General features: G+C 41.9%; 1 protein-coding gene across 4 annotated transcripts in view; it reads left to right on the top strand.

The window, feature by feature from the left end:
• nid2a (nidogen 2a (osteonidogen)) overlaps positions 1-16,121 on the top strand; it is a 29,361-nt gene that overhangs the window by 11,998 nt on the left and 1,242 nt on the right. The window contains exons 15-53 of one of the 4 annotated variants that reach the window (XM_049753393.1): positions 1,796-1,942; positions 2,562-2,690; positions 2,826-2,948; positions 3,591-3,727; positions 3,801-3,906; positions 4,001-4,134; positions 4,205-4,310; positions 4,418-4,545; positions 4,635-4,740; positions 4,902-5,035; positions 5,110-5,215; positions 5,310-5,434; positions 5,912-6,017; positions 6,148-6,281; positions 6,360-6,465; positions 6,549-6,673; positions 6,760-6,865; positions 6,954-7,078; positions 7,152-7,257; positions 7,334-7,458; positions 7,532-7,637; positions 7,725-7,846; positions 7,920-8,025; positions 8,102-8,226; positions 8,299-8,404; positions 8,492-8,613; positions 10,032-10,137; positions 10,226-10,350; positions 10,412-10,517; positions 10,604-10,731; positions 10,827-10,932; positions 12,187-12,316; positions 12,412-12,512; positions 12,596-12,768; positions 12,849-12,978; positions 13,058-13,229; positions 14,930-15,087; positions 15,381-15,504; positions 15,596-15,708. In XM_049753393.1, coding sequence (XP_049609350.1) covers positions 1,796-1,942; positions 2,562-2,690; positions 2,826-2,948; positions 3,591-3,727; positions 3,801-3,906; positions 4,001-4,134; positions 4,205-4,310; positions 4,418-4,545; positions 4,635-4,740; positions 4,902-5,035; positions 5,110-5,215; positions 5,310-5,434; positions 5,912-6,017; positions 6,148-6,281; positions 6,360-6,465; positions 6,549-6,673; positions 6,760-6,865; positions 6,954-7,078; positions 7,152-7,257; positions 7,334-7,458; positions 7,532-7,637; positions 7,725-7,846; positions 7,920-8,025; positions 8,102-8,226; positions 8,299-8,404; positions 8,492-8,613; positions 10,032-10,137; positions 10,226-10,350; positions 10,412-10,517; positions 10,604-10,731; positions 10,827-10,932; positions 12,187-12,316; positions 12,412-12,512; positions 12,596-12,768; positions 12,849-12,978; positions 13,058-13,229; positions 14,930-15,087; positions 15,381-15,504; positions 15,596-15,708 — 4,773 coding nt within the window. The remainder of the gene's footprint in view (positions 1-1,795; positions 1,943-2,561; positions 2,691-2,825; positions 2,949-3,590; positions 3,728-3,800; positions 3,907-4,000; positions 4,135-4,204; positions 4,311-4,417; positions 4,546-4,634; positions 4,741-4,901; positions 5,036-5,109; positions 5,216-5,309; positions 5,435-5,911; positions 6,018-6,147; positions 6,282-6,359; positions 6,466-6,548; positions 6,674-6,759; positions 6,866-6,953; positions 7,079-7,151; positions 7,258-7,333; positions 7,459-7,531; positions 7,638-7,724; positions 7,847-7,919; positions 8,026-8,101; positions 8,227-8,298; positions 8,405-8,491; positions 8,614-10,031; positions 10,138-10,225; positions 10,351-10,411; positions 10,518-10,603; positions 10,732-10,826; positions 10,933-12,186; positions 12,317-12,411; positions 12,513-12,595; positions 12,769-12,848; positions 12,979-13,057; positions 13,230-14,929; positions 15,088-15,380; positions 15,505-15,595; positions 15,709-16,121) is intronic. The other 3 variants (XM_049753397.1, XM_049753396.1, XM_049753412.1) reach the window with 3 other exon arrangements.

Here is a 16,121-nt window from a genome sequence, read left to right as displayed (position 1 = left end):
TCGTTCTCTACAAGTAAAGTTGTTGTTCCAAGGCGGTGCACCACAGCCATGTTATTGTTGCTTTGGTATTTCTCAACTTTGACCCCTGCTGTGACTGAGTTTTGAGCAGAAGAGGGAAGCTCATCTTAAAAAGTCATACTAGTTGGTGGCGCACCGCAATTCTGAGTGACTTTAAAGTCTGTGTAAAATGAAAATAAATGTCTTGTGAATTTGACACACCGCAGAGAAGAAGGTTGCTAACAATCACGGCAAATGTGACTGATTAAAACAATCCCAAGTGTATCAAATGAGGCTTCTAAATCATGAAAAATCAAGCCCTTGTCTCCGCTCTCCAACGTTGTGGGTGTGTCCGCATGTTTCTTATGCCTACACATAACTACAGGTTTCAGCTGTGAAAATACGTACATCATCGTAAAGTCTCCAGTGGCTAGAATATATCGTAGTGAAGGAGGGGGGCCTCACGCTGCAACTTCCTTTGGCGCCATTTTAGCCACACCCTAAAAAATCAAGAGAACACAAATGGTGAAAAACAGTCTCCATCTTTGTCAGCAATCATCTTCAGACGTGTATAATGTAATTTGAAACAAATCTCTTAATTCCCTTTACAGCATCTTTAATGATCCAGCCCTCTTTTTCCGTCTGCTCATATTCACGTAACCCTCTCATGTTCACATTTGGGACGTGTCCTGATTAGAAGCACGTATCAAGCTCTGGCCTCAGGAGATGGAAGCAATCTGGAGTAAACGTCATTGTCTGTGTGCTGGGGATTTTCTCTCTGTGGAGTGTGCACCATCCATTTCTGACTCACTCCGCTGTGACTTGGGTTTACTATGCTACAATATTTTAAGACTGGTCATGATGGAGGCCTGAGATATTGTTTTAGGTGGTAAAACTTGAGAAACACTGGTGTAGTGTATGAGAAAAAATATTGTACTTCTTTTTGAGCTCGTTTGTGAAATATAAGATACTGTTTTTTTTCTTTGCGGTTCCGAAATATTAAGAATATGAAAAACACTGGCAGTGCATCAGGAACACACATCCAATCAGATTTTACTTTGATTTGATCCTCCATATACTACCAGCACATGACACCAATTAATCAGCCTAAAATGGGATCCAGAAACTCAGAAAATGAATTTATTAATTGTTAAACAGTGAGCCTACACTTGTGACTTGTAATCGGCAATTGAGAGGTGGAAAACATTTCATGTTGTAACACATGGTCAATGTGAGGTCACGGTGGAGGAAACCTTTCACACACATCTGCTCACTCATCATACTGTGTGTGGGTGGGGGGTGGGGGTGTGTCTTGGTGTGTCTTGGTGTGTCTAACTTCAACCATGTGTTGAATATTGAGAACATGAAGGAAGTCACTTCCTAAAAGAAAGACATCCTGTGGGAATTGCTCTGATGTGTTTACATAGCCTTGCTGCCGTAATCATCCTAAGTACTTAACACTAAATAGTCCAAAGGTCAACTCACTGTAAATTAGGCATTTTTTTTCAATTTTTTTCATATATGGTACTCTTGTTGTATGCTGCAGTTTTTGATGTTTCAACTATTTTTAGTAACAGATTAATGGCATTTCCATTTCATTGGGGATAGATGTTTGGTATTAATTAATTTGAATGCATCATCTCATTCAAATTTCATCAGATTAACCAAAGGGTCTGTTTTTGGTTTGTTAACATGTTTCCTTGTATTATAAGCGGTATCATCAATGCAAATTTACTCTCATTTTTTTTTTTCCAGCAACACAACTAATAAGGGCCACAATTTTCTTGTTTTGCTTCAGCTGAGTTGACAGGACCAGAGTTGGTTAACCCCTGCTATGATGGAAGCCACGACTGTGACACGACTGCCCAGTGCATCCCACTGGAGGACAAGGCTTTCCAGTGCCGGTGTGGAACTGGTTACAGAGGAGATGGACACAACTGTTACGGTACCTAACCTAGTGTCCTGTGGGACTCCCGTGTATTTTTCTTCGGTGGCCCAAGTAGTCAAACTGTGTTCCAGGATGGGGAATATCTTACCTCCCTAAATTGGTTACATTAACAAAGATTTTTTTGCGCTGATTCCAAATCGGCCCTTATTTTTTTTTTTTTTTTCCACACCACATCAGGGTTTCATCATCATAACCTTACTTCCCACCTCCAGCACTTCAAACATGCACACAGACTTTGACAGTTGAAGGTGCTGCGGCACTTTTCAACATCTGTCCAGCAAGTGTGTATGGAAGGAATCATCACTCCCTCTTCTCTTTCTTGTCGGTCCCCCCTCCTTGTTTAATGATCTAATTAAGATGGACCTCCATTGCTTTAAGCTTGTCCGTGGCCTGTCATTAGCCCAGCATTATCTTTGTGTCCCCTGCTGACAGCACTAGGAAAGCCCCAGGCTCTGCCACGGTTCCCATGGATGGGCCCCAGTGTCTCTCCATGACCGCATAATCACAATGTCTTGTACAGTGCTAAGAATGCAACCTTGGCTCCAGGTGTTTGCACTCAAATATGGATGGAGAACTTGTTTCGGTTGACATGTTTTCTCTCGCTCTCTCTGGTTAGATGTTGATGAGTGTGCTGAGGGCTTGTCTTCGTGTGGGGCTCATTCGCAATGCATCAACTTACCCGGTAGCCATCGCTGCCACTGCCAGAGCGGCTATGAATTTGGTTTTGACGGACGTACATGTGTGGGTGAGTTGTTAGACACAACATGTTATGTTAATAAATAGAAGACGGATTCTTCGTGACTGTGGGGATTATCTATTAGCATCTTGTCATTTGCACATTTTTGCAGTGTTCCTCTACTTTTTGACTGTATGTCCACAGACATAGATGAATGCAGGTCCTCCCCATGCCACATCAATGCAAGATGCAGCAACAGCCTAGGCTCCTTCCACTGTCAGTGTGAGAATGGTTTTTACGGAGATGGTCTCTTCTGCTCGCAACAAGGTCAGTTGACTTGCCATGATTAAGTTTTTTTGTGCATTTGCGGTGTTAATATGTAGACAAATCCGAATTCCAATTAAGTTGGGTTGTTGTGCAAAACGTGAACCACGCCAGCTGCAGACCGGGTTGCAACAGTAACGTAACTGACATGTATAGGCATTGAATATGACATGTAAATTGCATGATCAGTAACTGAAAAATGTGTAGTGGAAACATACATATCGGCTGAGGTAATGAAATACCAGCAAATTGTAGCCAGATACATTTTTGAAGGTTTCATAAACTGGAGATGTTTAGGGAAAATCTGACATTTTGACACCTTTGCCTTTCACATCATCGACTTTAACGAATGTGATTGCAGAGTGCAATCGTGGTCATAAAGTTGAACATGTTTGAATTGTTTACAAAACATCAAAATCACGGTGGTGTCAAACTACCGACTGTGGAAACCCAGTCTGCGGACTGACTAATCCTGCTTCAATCAATTCTCTTCCTGTCAAATTCCCCAAAAAGAATTCCGAAATCCTGAAGGTTTTCTGAGAACAGTGAGGAGCCTACAACAGTGTGGAATTACAAGACATCATTTTGTTCATACAGTGTACATTAATTGCAAAAGTGTTAATAATTATTATAATTCACCCATAGGACCGACAGGTGGTACTAAAAGTCAATGTGAGCAGCACAGAGACAGTCTACAGAGTGGACCAGAACAAGCTGGTCAGCTGCCGGTTGGGATTTTTATCCCTCAATGCGACTCTGATGGACGATACAGACCACTTCAGGTGGGTAATGAAATCCAGAGAGCAAAATGATGACCACTGACTGGAGCTCAAGAGGCTGATTACTCATTTGCAGTGCCATGGCTCCACTGGACATTGTTGGTGTGTAGATAATAGGGGACAAGAAAGAGCAGGAACCAGGACTCTCCCTGGTATGGCACCAACAGACTGTGACCGACACGGTGAGGACCACATGTGCAACATGCCTTGAGCATTGTCTTGCTGTGCTGTACTTACAAATAAATACTTTGAATACTTTGCCTCTAAACCAACCAGAGCAACCACAGAAACCTAAAACCCAATGCGAGCACCACAGAGACAGTGTACAGACCACCGGTCCAGATGGTTATCCTCTAGTGGGAGCTTTTGTCCCTCAGTGTGATGCTAACGGACAATACACTCCTCAACAGGTAAACACTTTTTAAATCGTAGACGCCATGTGTTTGCCAAATGAGACATTCGTAAGTCTTGTTATTTTAGTGTCACGGCTCTACTGGACATTGCTGGTGTGTGGACAGCCAAGGACAGGAAAGACATGGAACCAGGACTCCACCTGGCACAACTCCCATCGACTGTGAGAGACCAGGTACAAAGCAGGCTTTTATCAGCAAGACATTTCATTTGCTGTCATGGTCATTGATAGGCTGGAAGCTGACAATTTCCATTTTCTAAAGTGTTTCTTCATGTCCTCAGATGGCCATCCTAAAACTCACTGTGAGCACCACAGAGACAGCATGCAAACTGCCAGTCCAGAGGGTTATCCACCCGTGGGAGCTTTTGTCCCTCAGTGTGATGCTAATGGACAATACACACCACTGCAGGTCGGAAGAAGATACTTTAACCACTAACTACAGAGATGCTTTTTGAAACATTAATCTCCATGAATTTAATCTCCACCCATTTGCCACAGTGTCATGGTTCTACTGGGCATTGTTGGTGTGTGGACAGCCAGGGACAAGAAAGACCCGGAACCAGAACCAGTCCTGGTGCACCACCCACAGACTGCGACAAACCAGGTCAGAGAAGGAAGGGTGCCCACTAAAAGATGGACTTCTTCCAGAAGGCTGTCATGCTGCATGTATTGTTTTATTGTCATGATGCTACAAATACTTGCTTCCACGAATTTTAACAGTACTTTCAAAAATAATCCTAAACTCACTTGTTTTCGGTCAACCAGAAGAACCAGATCATTCAAAAACCCACTGTGAGCGTCATAGAGACAGTGTGCAGACCACCAGTCCTGAGGGTTATCCTCTCCTGGGAGCCTTTGTGCCTGAGTGTGATGCAAACGGGGAGTATGTTCCTCAACAGGTAATTAATTATGTACTGAGGCATTATGTCTTTTGTATATTTAGGTTGCACTAAGACCAAATGCACATTTTTAGTGTCACGGCTCCACTGGGCATTGTTGGTGTGTGGACAGTCAAGGACAAGAAAGACCTGGTACAAGAACTCCTCCTGGTGCAACACCCATCAGCTGTGACAAACCAGGTGCCAATGCAAACATTTTTTCAATGTGGCAAGAGCAACTTTATATTCCCTAACATTGCCAAAAAAACAAAAAACTTTACGTTGCAATTTCCAGAGCAACCTAAAAGCCAATGTGAGCAGCACAGAGACAGAGTACAGACCACCAATCCAGAGGGGTACCCAGTAGTGGGAGCCTTTGTTCCTCATTGTGATTCCAATGGTCATTACACACCTCTACAGGTAAATTCTTTAATATATATATCTATAATATATATTGTGTTCAGTGTATGATATGCTTTATTAGGGCTTAACCAGTGACCACTGCGCAGTCCCTATTGTTTTTATACTTTAAAGCTGTCATAAATGACAACAAATTGAAACATTGGACACACATCAGGCTTGTCAAAAACATCAATATTTTATGACTATATTGTGCATTTTGAAAAATATTATTCAGTAGCGCTTTGAGCATTATTGTGCGATTTGAATAAAAAAATATTTAATTGCACACTGTACCAAATTTTTTATGAAACAGCATTGCAAACTCATTAGTGATTTTATTTTGAAAATAAGGACATTTCTAAGTGACCCCCAAACTTTTGAATGGTAGTGTATATCTTTTTTTTTTTTTTTAATTCTAGTTCCAATCTGCCAGTCTGGTATCCCAAGGTTGATAGGGCCCTCGGAGCTCTAGTTAAATCTTAATGTTCATTTCAGTGTCACGGCTCGACTGGACATTGTTGGTGTGTGGACAGCCAAGGACAGGAAAGACAAGGAACCAGAACTCCACCTGGTACAGCACCCACTGACTGTGACAAATCAGGTGCATAAGCCAAATCATTCCCAATTTGTTAAGTAAAGTATACTGTACAGTACTATGGCAGAGTACTGCTGTCTTGTGTTTTAAAATCATATGGTTGGCTAGAACTTGTATTGTTAAATCAATGTAACAGAAGAACCGGGACGTCTTAAAAGTCATTGTGAGCAGCACAGAGACAGTGTACAGACCACCAGTCCAGAGGGTTATCCACTAGTGGGAGCATTTGTACCCCAGTGTGACGCTAATGGAGAGTACACTGCTCAACAGGTACATTTTAGATGGTTTGCATTTTTCTATCTAATTTGTATATCACTGATAGAACTGACAGTGTATTGTGTATTCTAGTGTCATGGTTCTAGTGGACATTGTTGGTGTGTTGACAAAAAAGGACAGGAAAGACCTGGTACTAGAACTCCTCCTCATACAACACCCTTTGATTGTGACAAACCAGGTGCAAAAGTTAACTTTTTTTGGTATTTACAGTCTGATGACTTTATTTTCAGCTCAAATATGACCTCACAATGTACTTTCTAGAACGGCCTAAAAGCCACTGTGAGCGGCACAGAGACAGTATTCAGACCACCAGTCCGGAGGGTTACCCGCGAGTTGGAGCCTTTGTACCTCAGTGTGATGCTAACGGACAGTACACTCCTCAACAGGTATGATTCGAGATAAGGCATTGAGGCATTTGAGCCATTGTCTCTTGTATATCATCAATTTAACAAACACAAACTTGGTATTCTAGTGTCACAGTTCTAGTGGACATTGTTGGTGTGTGGACAGCCGAGGACAAGAAAGGTCTGGTACAAGAACGCCTCCTGGTACAACACCCTTTGACTGTGACAAACCAGGTGCCAAAGCTACACTATCATCGTCTTTACATTCTTAAAACTCTGTTAAAGTTTCAATTAGAGTATAACATTATAATGTAATTTCAAGAACGTCCTAAAAGCCACTGTGAGCAGCACAGAGACAGTATTCAGACCACCAGTCCAGAGGGTTATCCACTAGTGGGAGCCTACGTACCTCAGTGTGATGCTAACGGACAATACATTCCTCAGCAGGTACAGTAAACGGTTAGATGCATTATGTCCTATGAATATCATCCATGCAACTAAAACTTAATGTGTATTTTAGTGTCACAGTTCTAGTGGACACTGTTGGTGTGTGGACAGCCGAGGACAAGAAAGGTCTGGTACTAGAACTCCTCCTGGTGCAACACCTTTTGACTGTGACAAACCAGGTGCCAAAGTTAACCTACATTCTTAAGACTCTCTCATAGTTTCAATTAGAGTATAACTTTATAATGTAATTTTCAGAACGTCCTAAAAGCCACTGTGAGCAGCACAGAGACAGTATTCAGACCACCAGTCCAGAGGGTGAGCCAATAGTGGGAGCCTTTGTACCTCGGTGTGATGCTAATGGACAGTACACTTCTCAGCAGGTACTTTCTCGACTGTTTAATGCATTATGTATTTTTATATCATCTATGTGACTAAAAAAAAGTTGTATTGTAGTGTCACGGGTCTAGTGGACATTGTTGGTGTGTGAACAGCCAAGGGCAAGAAAGACCTGGTACTAGAACTCCTCCTGGTACAACACCCTTTGACTGTGACAAACCAGGTGCAAAAGCTAACGTTTTTTGTTTTTACACTCTGATGACTTTCATTTAGTTTCAATCGGAGTACAAGTTTACAATGTCATTTTCAGAACGTCCTAAAAGCCACTGTGAGCAGCACAGGGACCGTATACAGACCAGTCCAGAGGGCTACCCACTTGTTGGAGCTTTTGTACCTCAGTGTGATGCTAACGGACAGTACATTCCTCAGCAGGTACAGGAAACGGTTAGATGCATTATGTCCTATGAATATCATCCATGCAACTAAAACTTAATGTGTATTCTAGTGTCACAGTTCTAGTGGACACTGTTGGTGTGTGGACAGCCGAGGACAAGAAAGGTCTGGTACTAGAACTCCTCCTGGTGCAACACGTTTTGACTGTGACAAACCAGGTGCCAAAGTTAACCTACATTCTTAAGACTCTCTTATAGTTTCAATTAGAGTATAACTTTATAATGTAATTTTCAGAACGTCCTAAAAGCCACTGTGAGCAGCACAGAGACAGTATTCAGACTACCAGTCCAGAGGGTGAGCCAATAGTGGGAGCCTTTGTACCTCAGTGTGATGCTAATGGACAGTACACTTCTCAGCAGGTACTTTCTCGACTGTTTAATGCATTATGTATTTTTATATCATCTATGTGACTAAAAAAAGTTGTATTGTAGTGTCACGGGTCTAGTGGACATTGTTGGTGTGTGAACAGCCAAGGGCAAGAAAGGCCTGGTACTAGAACTCCTCCTGGTACAACACCCTTTGACTGTGACAAACCAGGTGCTAAAGCTAACGTTTTTTGTTTTTACACTCTGATGACTTTCATTTAGTTTCAATCGGAGTACAACTTTACAATGTCATTTTCAGAACGTCCTAAAAGCCACTGTGAGCAGCACAGGGACCGTATACAAACCAGTTCAGAGGGTTACCCACTTGTTGGAGCTTTTGTACCTCAGTGTGATGCTAACGGACAGTACACACCTCAACAGGTAAGCAGTATTAGGAATGTGTATGTGACAGCCCCATCTACGATGCAAAGTTTTTATCGAGGGTTTGCCAGGAACAATTGACAGAGTCTCCTGCCAGATGTTAAAGTCCCACTTCCTTAAGTAGGAAGATAGAGGACATTGAGTGATAATTAGCCATATTTATGTCTGCTATGCAAACACCAAGTTAAGTTCTTTCAATTTTAGAAAATGCCTTTCTTTGTAAGCGCCCACCAAATTTCATAGGCATTGGCTCTACCAATAGACTGAAAGCAGACATAATATTTGTTAGCAGAGTAGCCATACAGCAGCAGGTACTTGTGAGAAACCCAATTGCACCGAACTCAGTGGAATAAAATAAAGAAATACGAGGAGGACGATCAACTCTGTTTGCACAACATTCACTGCATCTACTGCAACAACAGCTCATAGGAGCACTGCGCAGCATGCAGGAAGGCTTTTTATTAAACACGCCCACTTAATCAACACAGGTGTCTTCACTTAGACCACGGTGTCAAAACCAAGGCCCGGGGGCCAGATTCGGCCCGCCACATCATTTTATGTGGCCCGCGAAGACAAATTGTGCATCACATTTTTTTTTATATTTGGCCAGGTTTTACTCGTCTGATTTGAAAACGAGTTATTTGTCAGTTTGTTTTGTAGCTTTTACTGTATATAATACGAGGTGCTGATACATTTATTTGGGTTGACATTCATAATGGCCCTCCGAAAGAAGCTATGACTACAATGTGGCCCGTGAAAAAAATGAGTTTGACACCCCTGACTTTTTCTGTCATTATAACAAGAAAATAATAAATAGAATAAATCAACATTCGGACAAAACATATTAGAAACCATATAATTGAGAGCATATCTTAACAATATTTAATTACAAATAGTTTCTTGCAATAACTCTATCAAGCCTGTGACCTATTGACTTCACTCAACTTTGGCCACCTTCTTGATTTTTCCAAGTTAGACTACATCCTCTAGTTGTTGTTTTCTTTGGTCTTTATTTGGTAAAATCTCTCTTTATTCTGGAGATTGACTTGGCCAGCAAAAGCTCTCCCACTTCTCCTTTTGGCCCAGATGAACTCCTTTGTTGTTTTGGGAGTGTGTTCTGGGTCATTATCTTACAACAGGATGAAGCAGCTTCTTATCAGTTGGGTTGCATATTTTTTTAAATTGGGAGACAAATAGTTTCAGGAGACTTCTGAGCTAATTTATCTGCTCGTCTGTTCCTTTGTAAATGAAGATTAATGAGCCCAAGCAGGACCAAGTTCCAGTGAGATTCACAGATGGCCTCTTTTTTTTTTTTTTTTAAGATTACGAGCAGAATCTTTCTTTCTCAAAGCTTTACTCTTTCTATCACTCAGGTAAAGATTTGCTTCTTCTCAGTATTCTTTACTTGTTTGTTCTAGTGTCACGGTTCTAGTGGACATTGTTGGTGCGTGGACAGCCATGGACAAGAACGACCTGGAACCAGAACTCCTCCTGGTGCAACACCCATTGAATGTGACAACCAAGGTCATAATTTAAATGTTTGCGGACGTTTATTGCAAAGAATTAAACAAGAATTAAATAAGGTTGCCAACCAATAAATTCTACTTGCCAGAACGTCCTAAAAGCCACTGTGAGCACCACAGAGATCGTGTACAGACCACCAGTCCAGAAGGTTATCCCATTTTAGGAGCCTTCGTGCCTCAGTGTGATACGAATGGACGATACACACCCCAACAGGTAAGTACTTTTAAAATTACAGTCATAATATGATGTTTTTAAAATGTTATTGCTGTTCCAGTGTCACGGCTCCACTGGGCATTGTTGGTGTGTGGACAGCCAAGGACAGGAAAGACCTGGAACCAGAACTCTACGTGGAACAACACCCATTGATTGCGAGAGACCGGGTAAGAATTTAGAAATAGACTCTCAGCAAAAAGCGTTTTCAGTTGTCACTTGCTTATTCTTTCCATTCTCTCGTCCGATTTTTCAGTTGAACGTCCTAAAACTCACTGTGAGCACCACAGAGCAAGTGTACAGACCACCAGTCCGGAAGGCTATCCCCTCGTGGGAGCTTTTGTCCCTCAGTGTGACGCTAACGGACAATACACTTCTCAACAGGTAAAGGCAAAAAGGTTTCAGGTATTTTTTATTATAGACACATACCGACTTTCTATTTTTGCTTCATATGAAATGATTATCATTCCATGGAGTAGTGCCATGGGTCCATTGGGCAATGTTGGTGTGTGGACAGCAATGGTCAAGAAAGAGCAGGAACAAGAACTCGACCTGGCGTTTCTCCTGTGGACTGTGACCGTCCTGGTAAGATGAGACCATTTTTTGAAATCTCTGGATTTCATGTCTTTGTGAACGTTTGCCCTAATGTCCTCACTCACCCGCTCTATCTGTCTGCGGCACACACACGTGAAGGCTAAAAGGAGCTTCGGCTGTAAACGTATCTACTTTTTATGGCTCTCCAAACATCTTCAGAGTTTGTCTTGTGGGAAGACGGATGGGTTGTTTCCTCAGCAACCAAACCATAAGCAACCCTGCCTTTTTCAGGATGACGCTTCGCACCCGAAAACTTGTTGTCACCTGACATTCAATTTAGTTTTTCTCCATGTCACATTACAAACGTCCATCATCATCCTTCTTGTCTGCGTTTCGAAACACATGCAGTCTTTCATGAGAACCAGCTGTGGCTTTTAAAGTTCTCTAATAAAGTGAGTTATTAGAGGGATTTTACGAGGCAAGACAAAGTGTGTGTGTGTCAACAAAGGGACACCCCACACGATTAATCACACTTCACATAAACTGGAGATACTATGATATACTGCACCCTCAAGCCAGAAACATCATCAGAGTAGGTATTTGAATCAAGACAGCTGGAATCTTCTTGTTCGTTGAAGACATTTCGCCTTAAATCCAAAGACTCAGTTCTAAATTTTAGAACTGGACTTTAGGGCGTCTCTGGTGGTTGGGTTCCCAAGGAGTGGTCACAAACGGTATGATCTGGTTTTGCTTTCATTATATTCCCATCATCTTTTTGACGAGGGATTTCAGGACATGGTTTTCCTCAAAGGAATTACCTTTCTTTGTTTCCTTTTCGTTCGAGTGCTAGGACCGCTGCTCGAAAAGGCGAGTTGAAAGAATCCATCAATGTCAAACTATATGGGCTCTCCCCAAACAGAGAAGCAGCTTTTAGCCATCATTTGATGTCAACGTCTTAGATTGTCTCATCTAAGACACGGCAAGAAGAGTGGCCACGAATGAGCCATTTTGCCTGCTCGCAGCTGGTGTGCAAAAGAATCAGCCTGACAACTCCATCTATGGTGACCACTCACCAAAGACATAAGAAGGGTCATGCCACATCTAAACTTTAGAACTGAAAAAGTGTTTGGGATATAAGGTGAAGCATGTTCCATAAACAAGGAGAGCAAGTCAAGTTGGTTCCATTCAACATTTGCAGATCATCATGACCTGGATGACTGCGACTCTACACTGACGCCCTTAAAATAGAACCAAGGGTTTACTCTAAATAACCTAGATGTTTATCTTTGTTGATGTGTCTCACAGTCCACGTGGCTCCGACAGAGCGTCCCGAGAGTGTGTGCGAGCGCTGGAGGACCAGTTTAATGGAGCATTACCGTGGGAAGCCCGAGCCGCAACAGTACTTGCCCCAGTGTGAACCAGACGGACAGTTCAGGTAGTTCATTCTCTTCTTAAAGACATACACATTTTTTGCAATATCACTTCCTCGCACACATTCTCGATCTTGAATTGTCTTCTGATCTCTCTCAGTCCTGTCCAATGCTATGGGGAGACCACCTATTGCTGGTGTGTGGACCAGGATGGGCGAGAAGTTCCTGGCACCAGGTCAAATGATGTCGTCAAGCCTGCATGTGAGCGTTGGATCATCCCTGCCGCATCTTCTGTCAAAAACACTCAATATATATGACACATTTTACCCCCTATTTTGTTGCAGGCCTTCCCTCGGTGGCCCCGCCAATCGTGCGGCCATTACCCCGCCCGGATGTGACCCCTCCCCCTAATGCTGAAACCACACTGCTCTATGCACAGGGACAGAAAATAGGAGCGCTTCCTCTCAACGGGACCAGAATAGATGCAAGCCGGTCCAGAACACTATTGACTCTCCATGTAAATGCACAGATGGGAACTTTAGCCCGATTTAATTTCTCTTTAATTGATCATGTCCATGCGTGGGTGTGTGTGTGCAGGGCTCCATAGTTGTTGGTCTGTCTTATGACTGCAAGCAGAATCAAGTGTATTGGACCGATTTGTCTGCACGGACCATTAATAGAGCATCAATGGTTCCAGGAGCCGAGCCAGAGATTCTTATTAACTCAAGTGAGCGATCACATACTTTATTAACACATTTTGGGTGATTTTTTTTCTTCTTCATGTTTTAATGCTCTGCTTTGTATAGATCTAGTCAGTCCAGAAGGTTTGGCTGTGGATGTTAATCGAAGGCTGATGTTCTGGGTGGACTCCAACCCCGACCTGATCGAAAGGTCCAACTTGGACGGCAGCGACAGAAGGACGCTGTTTGACAGAGACTTGGTCAACCCTCGGGCCATCATTGTGGTCTCATCCACAGGGTAAGGTCTACTTGTGTCCTCCTACTAAACATCCACCCACCCCAGTTTTGGGAAAATATGTAATTGTGATTTTTTTTTTTTTAATGCAGTTTAATATGCATTTCTTGCAACAAACAAGCAATAATTTAATCTGTAAATGAGAAACAGTAAGTGTTCGCTACAACAACTTCACGTGTGGCATAAACATAAATCAGCAAAGCCAAAGTAAAATTACAACAATAATACCAAAAGATCCTTCATCCTTTTATATCTCACAAAATAATGAAATATATGTGGATTGCACATCTTGAGCATTACACTATAAAATAATATAAATATTAATAATGAAATAAAAAAACAAATAACAGCTTGCAGCCTTTGAGATTTAAAAAAAAAAATGCATACCATTAGATTGCGATGTTGATTTAAATTAGATTAATTGTTTAGCCCCACCCTCCAGCCCTTCAGTGATGCTACCCAGAGGTGATCCACTGTGGCGCTATGCACCAACAAGGCCTGTATCTCATTAATTAGCGCTGACATTTTGTTGAGTCTGGTTTGTTCCACACCAGAGAGACGGGGGCCTCCATACGGGGCTATCACCAGCTGATAAAATTTCAATCACAGTTTTTTTTTTTTTTTTTTTTCAGCAACATGTGTTTACTCTGTGTGAGACATGAGCAAATTTTAGTGCTCTCTCTTAAGACTCATGAACACAGCGAGAACGCACAAGGCCATCATCAGTCAGCTTTTCAGGAATAACATCTGCTTTTCATCCCTGCAACTAATCACAGATCATCAACATTTATGGATGTGTGTCTTATAAAGAGGAGGAACGTGTGTTTGTGTGTTCAATCCATCATTAAACACAACAGCAATAAGTCAAATCCGGAAACTTGCAATGTCTGTAACTGTTTAGTTTTTGACCTCAGGCCAACTGTACGCATACGTACGTGCGTGCTCGTGTTTTCGTCGTCTGACCAAAAGCCGAGCACCGACGGCAATTATTGCTTCACATGGGTGCACTTATGTTCCAGCTTGTTCTTGTTGATTTCCGAGTGTGCGTCTGTCACGCATGTATATGCTCAAAAGCACATACATGCACACTCTCACACAAAGCAATGAAATGATGGCAAATGATGCATATGCGTGAATACTCTTATACAAACATCTGCTCATATAGTGTTCGTAGCTTGTTTTTCAAACTGATTAACTGCCACACAATGTGTGTGTGTGTGTGTGTTTGTAATCTGATAGCACATGTGGTGTGTACTTACTTATCCCTTAGACTTGCCACATGTACACCATCATTTATGAGGAAAAGCAGCAATCCCCCTCCCACACACACCCACTGCCCGAAGGGATGATCATACCGCTGAGCATCTTTGATTAGCCGACTGAACTTGTTCTATGGATGTGTGGTATGGTGCGGAAAAGTCTTAAGATTCCACAAGCTTTGGTGTTTCAAGAACTTAATACTAATAGTAGTACAGTAGTGGCTTCAGAGACAAGTGAGACAACATTTTTCAAAATAAGAGACATCACTCGACTGATTTTTATTTTTGATTTGCGTGGTGAGGTCAAAGAGGACACAACAGAAGGTGCAGGACAATGAGTTCAAGCATTACATCATGATGCAAACTCATTGTTTGTTTGTTGTTATCATTTAAAAAAAAAATTGGGAATTGGTCCAGTCAAAACTATCTTGTGTCTCTTTGCAGTTCTCTGTACTGGACTGACTGGAATCGAGAGGCTCCCAAGATCGAAAGCGCGTCAGTGGATGGCCAGAACCGCCGGGTGGTGGTTTCTGAGGGGATCGGTTTGCCCAACGCTTTGACGTATGATTATTCTTCTGGGCACGTCTGCTGGGCCGATGCAGGTAAACTTAACTACGTTGGAACAATTTTGAAAATGATTTCTTATTTGTTATTAATGATTATTTTAAGTGTTACCATCGACATCGCTTCAGCTTTCCATGTTTAATGACACAATGATATGTAAACATGTGAAATGCACTTGGGCACTGACCTTATCTGGACACTATAAATAAACAAATTACACACACACGCACACACACATTAGAAATACACAAAATGTCATTCTTTTGAATTTTGGGTAGAGTTGAACAAAACGATTGCTTACCATGTGGATTGTTGTCTCTTTCTGTGTTAGGCACTAAGCGGTTGGAGTGTATATTCCCAGATGGTTCAGGGCGAAGAGTAATAAACCCCAGCCTCAACTACCCGTTTAGCATGGTTTACCACCGAAACCACTTCTATTACACTGACTGGAGGAGGTGAACTATTGAATTTGTTTTCATGGCAACTGAATTTGACCCATGAGTGCAAGTGCTGCTGATACTGAGCTGCCTGAACACCTCCTTGCAGGGATGGTGTCATCACGGTCAGCAAAGACAGTGGTAAACTCACCAATGAATATTTACCGGACCAGAGATCTCACCTGTATGGCATCGCCATAGCAACATCCCAATGTCTATCAGGTGAGCCGATAGAATAATTTGCCTACACTTTATTTACACCATCAAAGTTGCTGGGGCACCTTGGTGCCTTGAGATATGAGTGAGCCGATTTGAGAGATTTTTCAAATAAAAGCTGTTGGTTTGGCCAAGTAAAAACTCTAAACTAGTGAACAATTCTTCAAAAAAGTGGCTTCAAGATTTTTGTGTCCAGAAGGAGCAGCAGCACAATGTCCATTCAATTGAAGCATTTTTTTTAATTGTGTTTTATACTATACAAAATTATAGAGTACTAGTTTTCTCTTTGAAAAACACATCACTTTTTTAAATTTATTTTTTATGGGATGAGTAATTATTGGCTTTCCATTCATTTTAAAGAGGAAAGAATGAATTAAACTTGTATTTCAAGGCACCAAAAAATTGTAATATTTTTTGGG

Source organism: Syngnathus scovelli, chromosome 2 (assembly GCF_024217435.2).
Source record: "Syngnathus scovelli strain Florida chromosome 2, RoL_Ssco_1.2, whole genome shotgun sequence".
NCBI lineage: Eukaryota > Metazoa > Chordata > Actinopteri > Syngnathiformes > Syngnathidae > Syngnathus > Syngnathus scovelli.
This window is presented reverse-complemented; position numbering and strand designations above follow the sequence as displayed.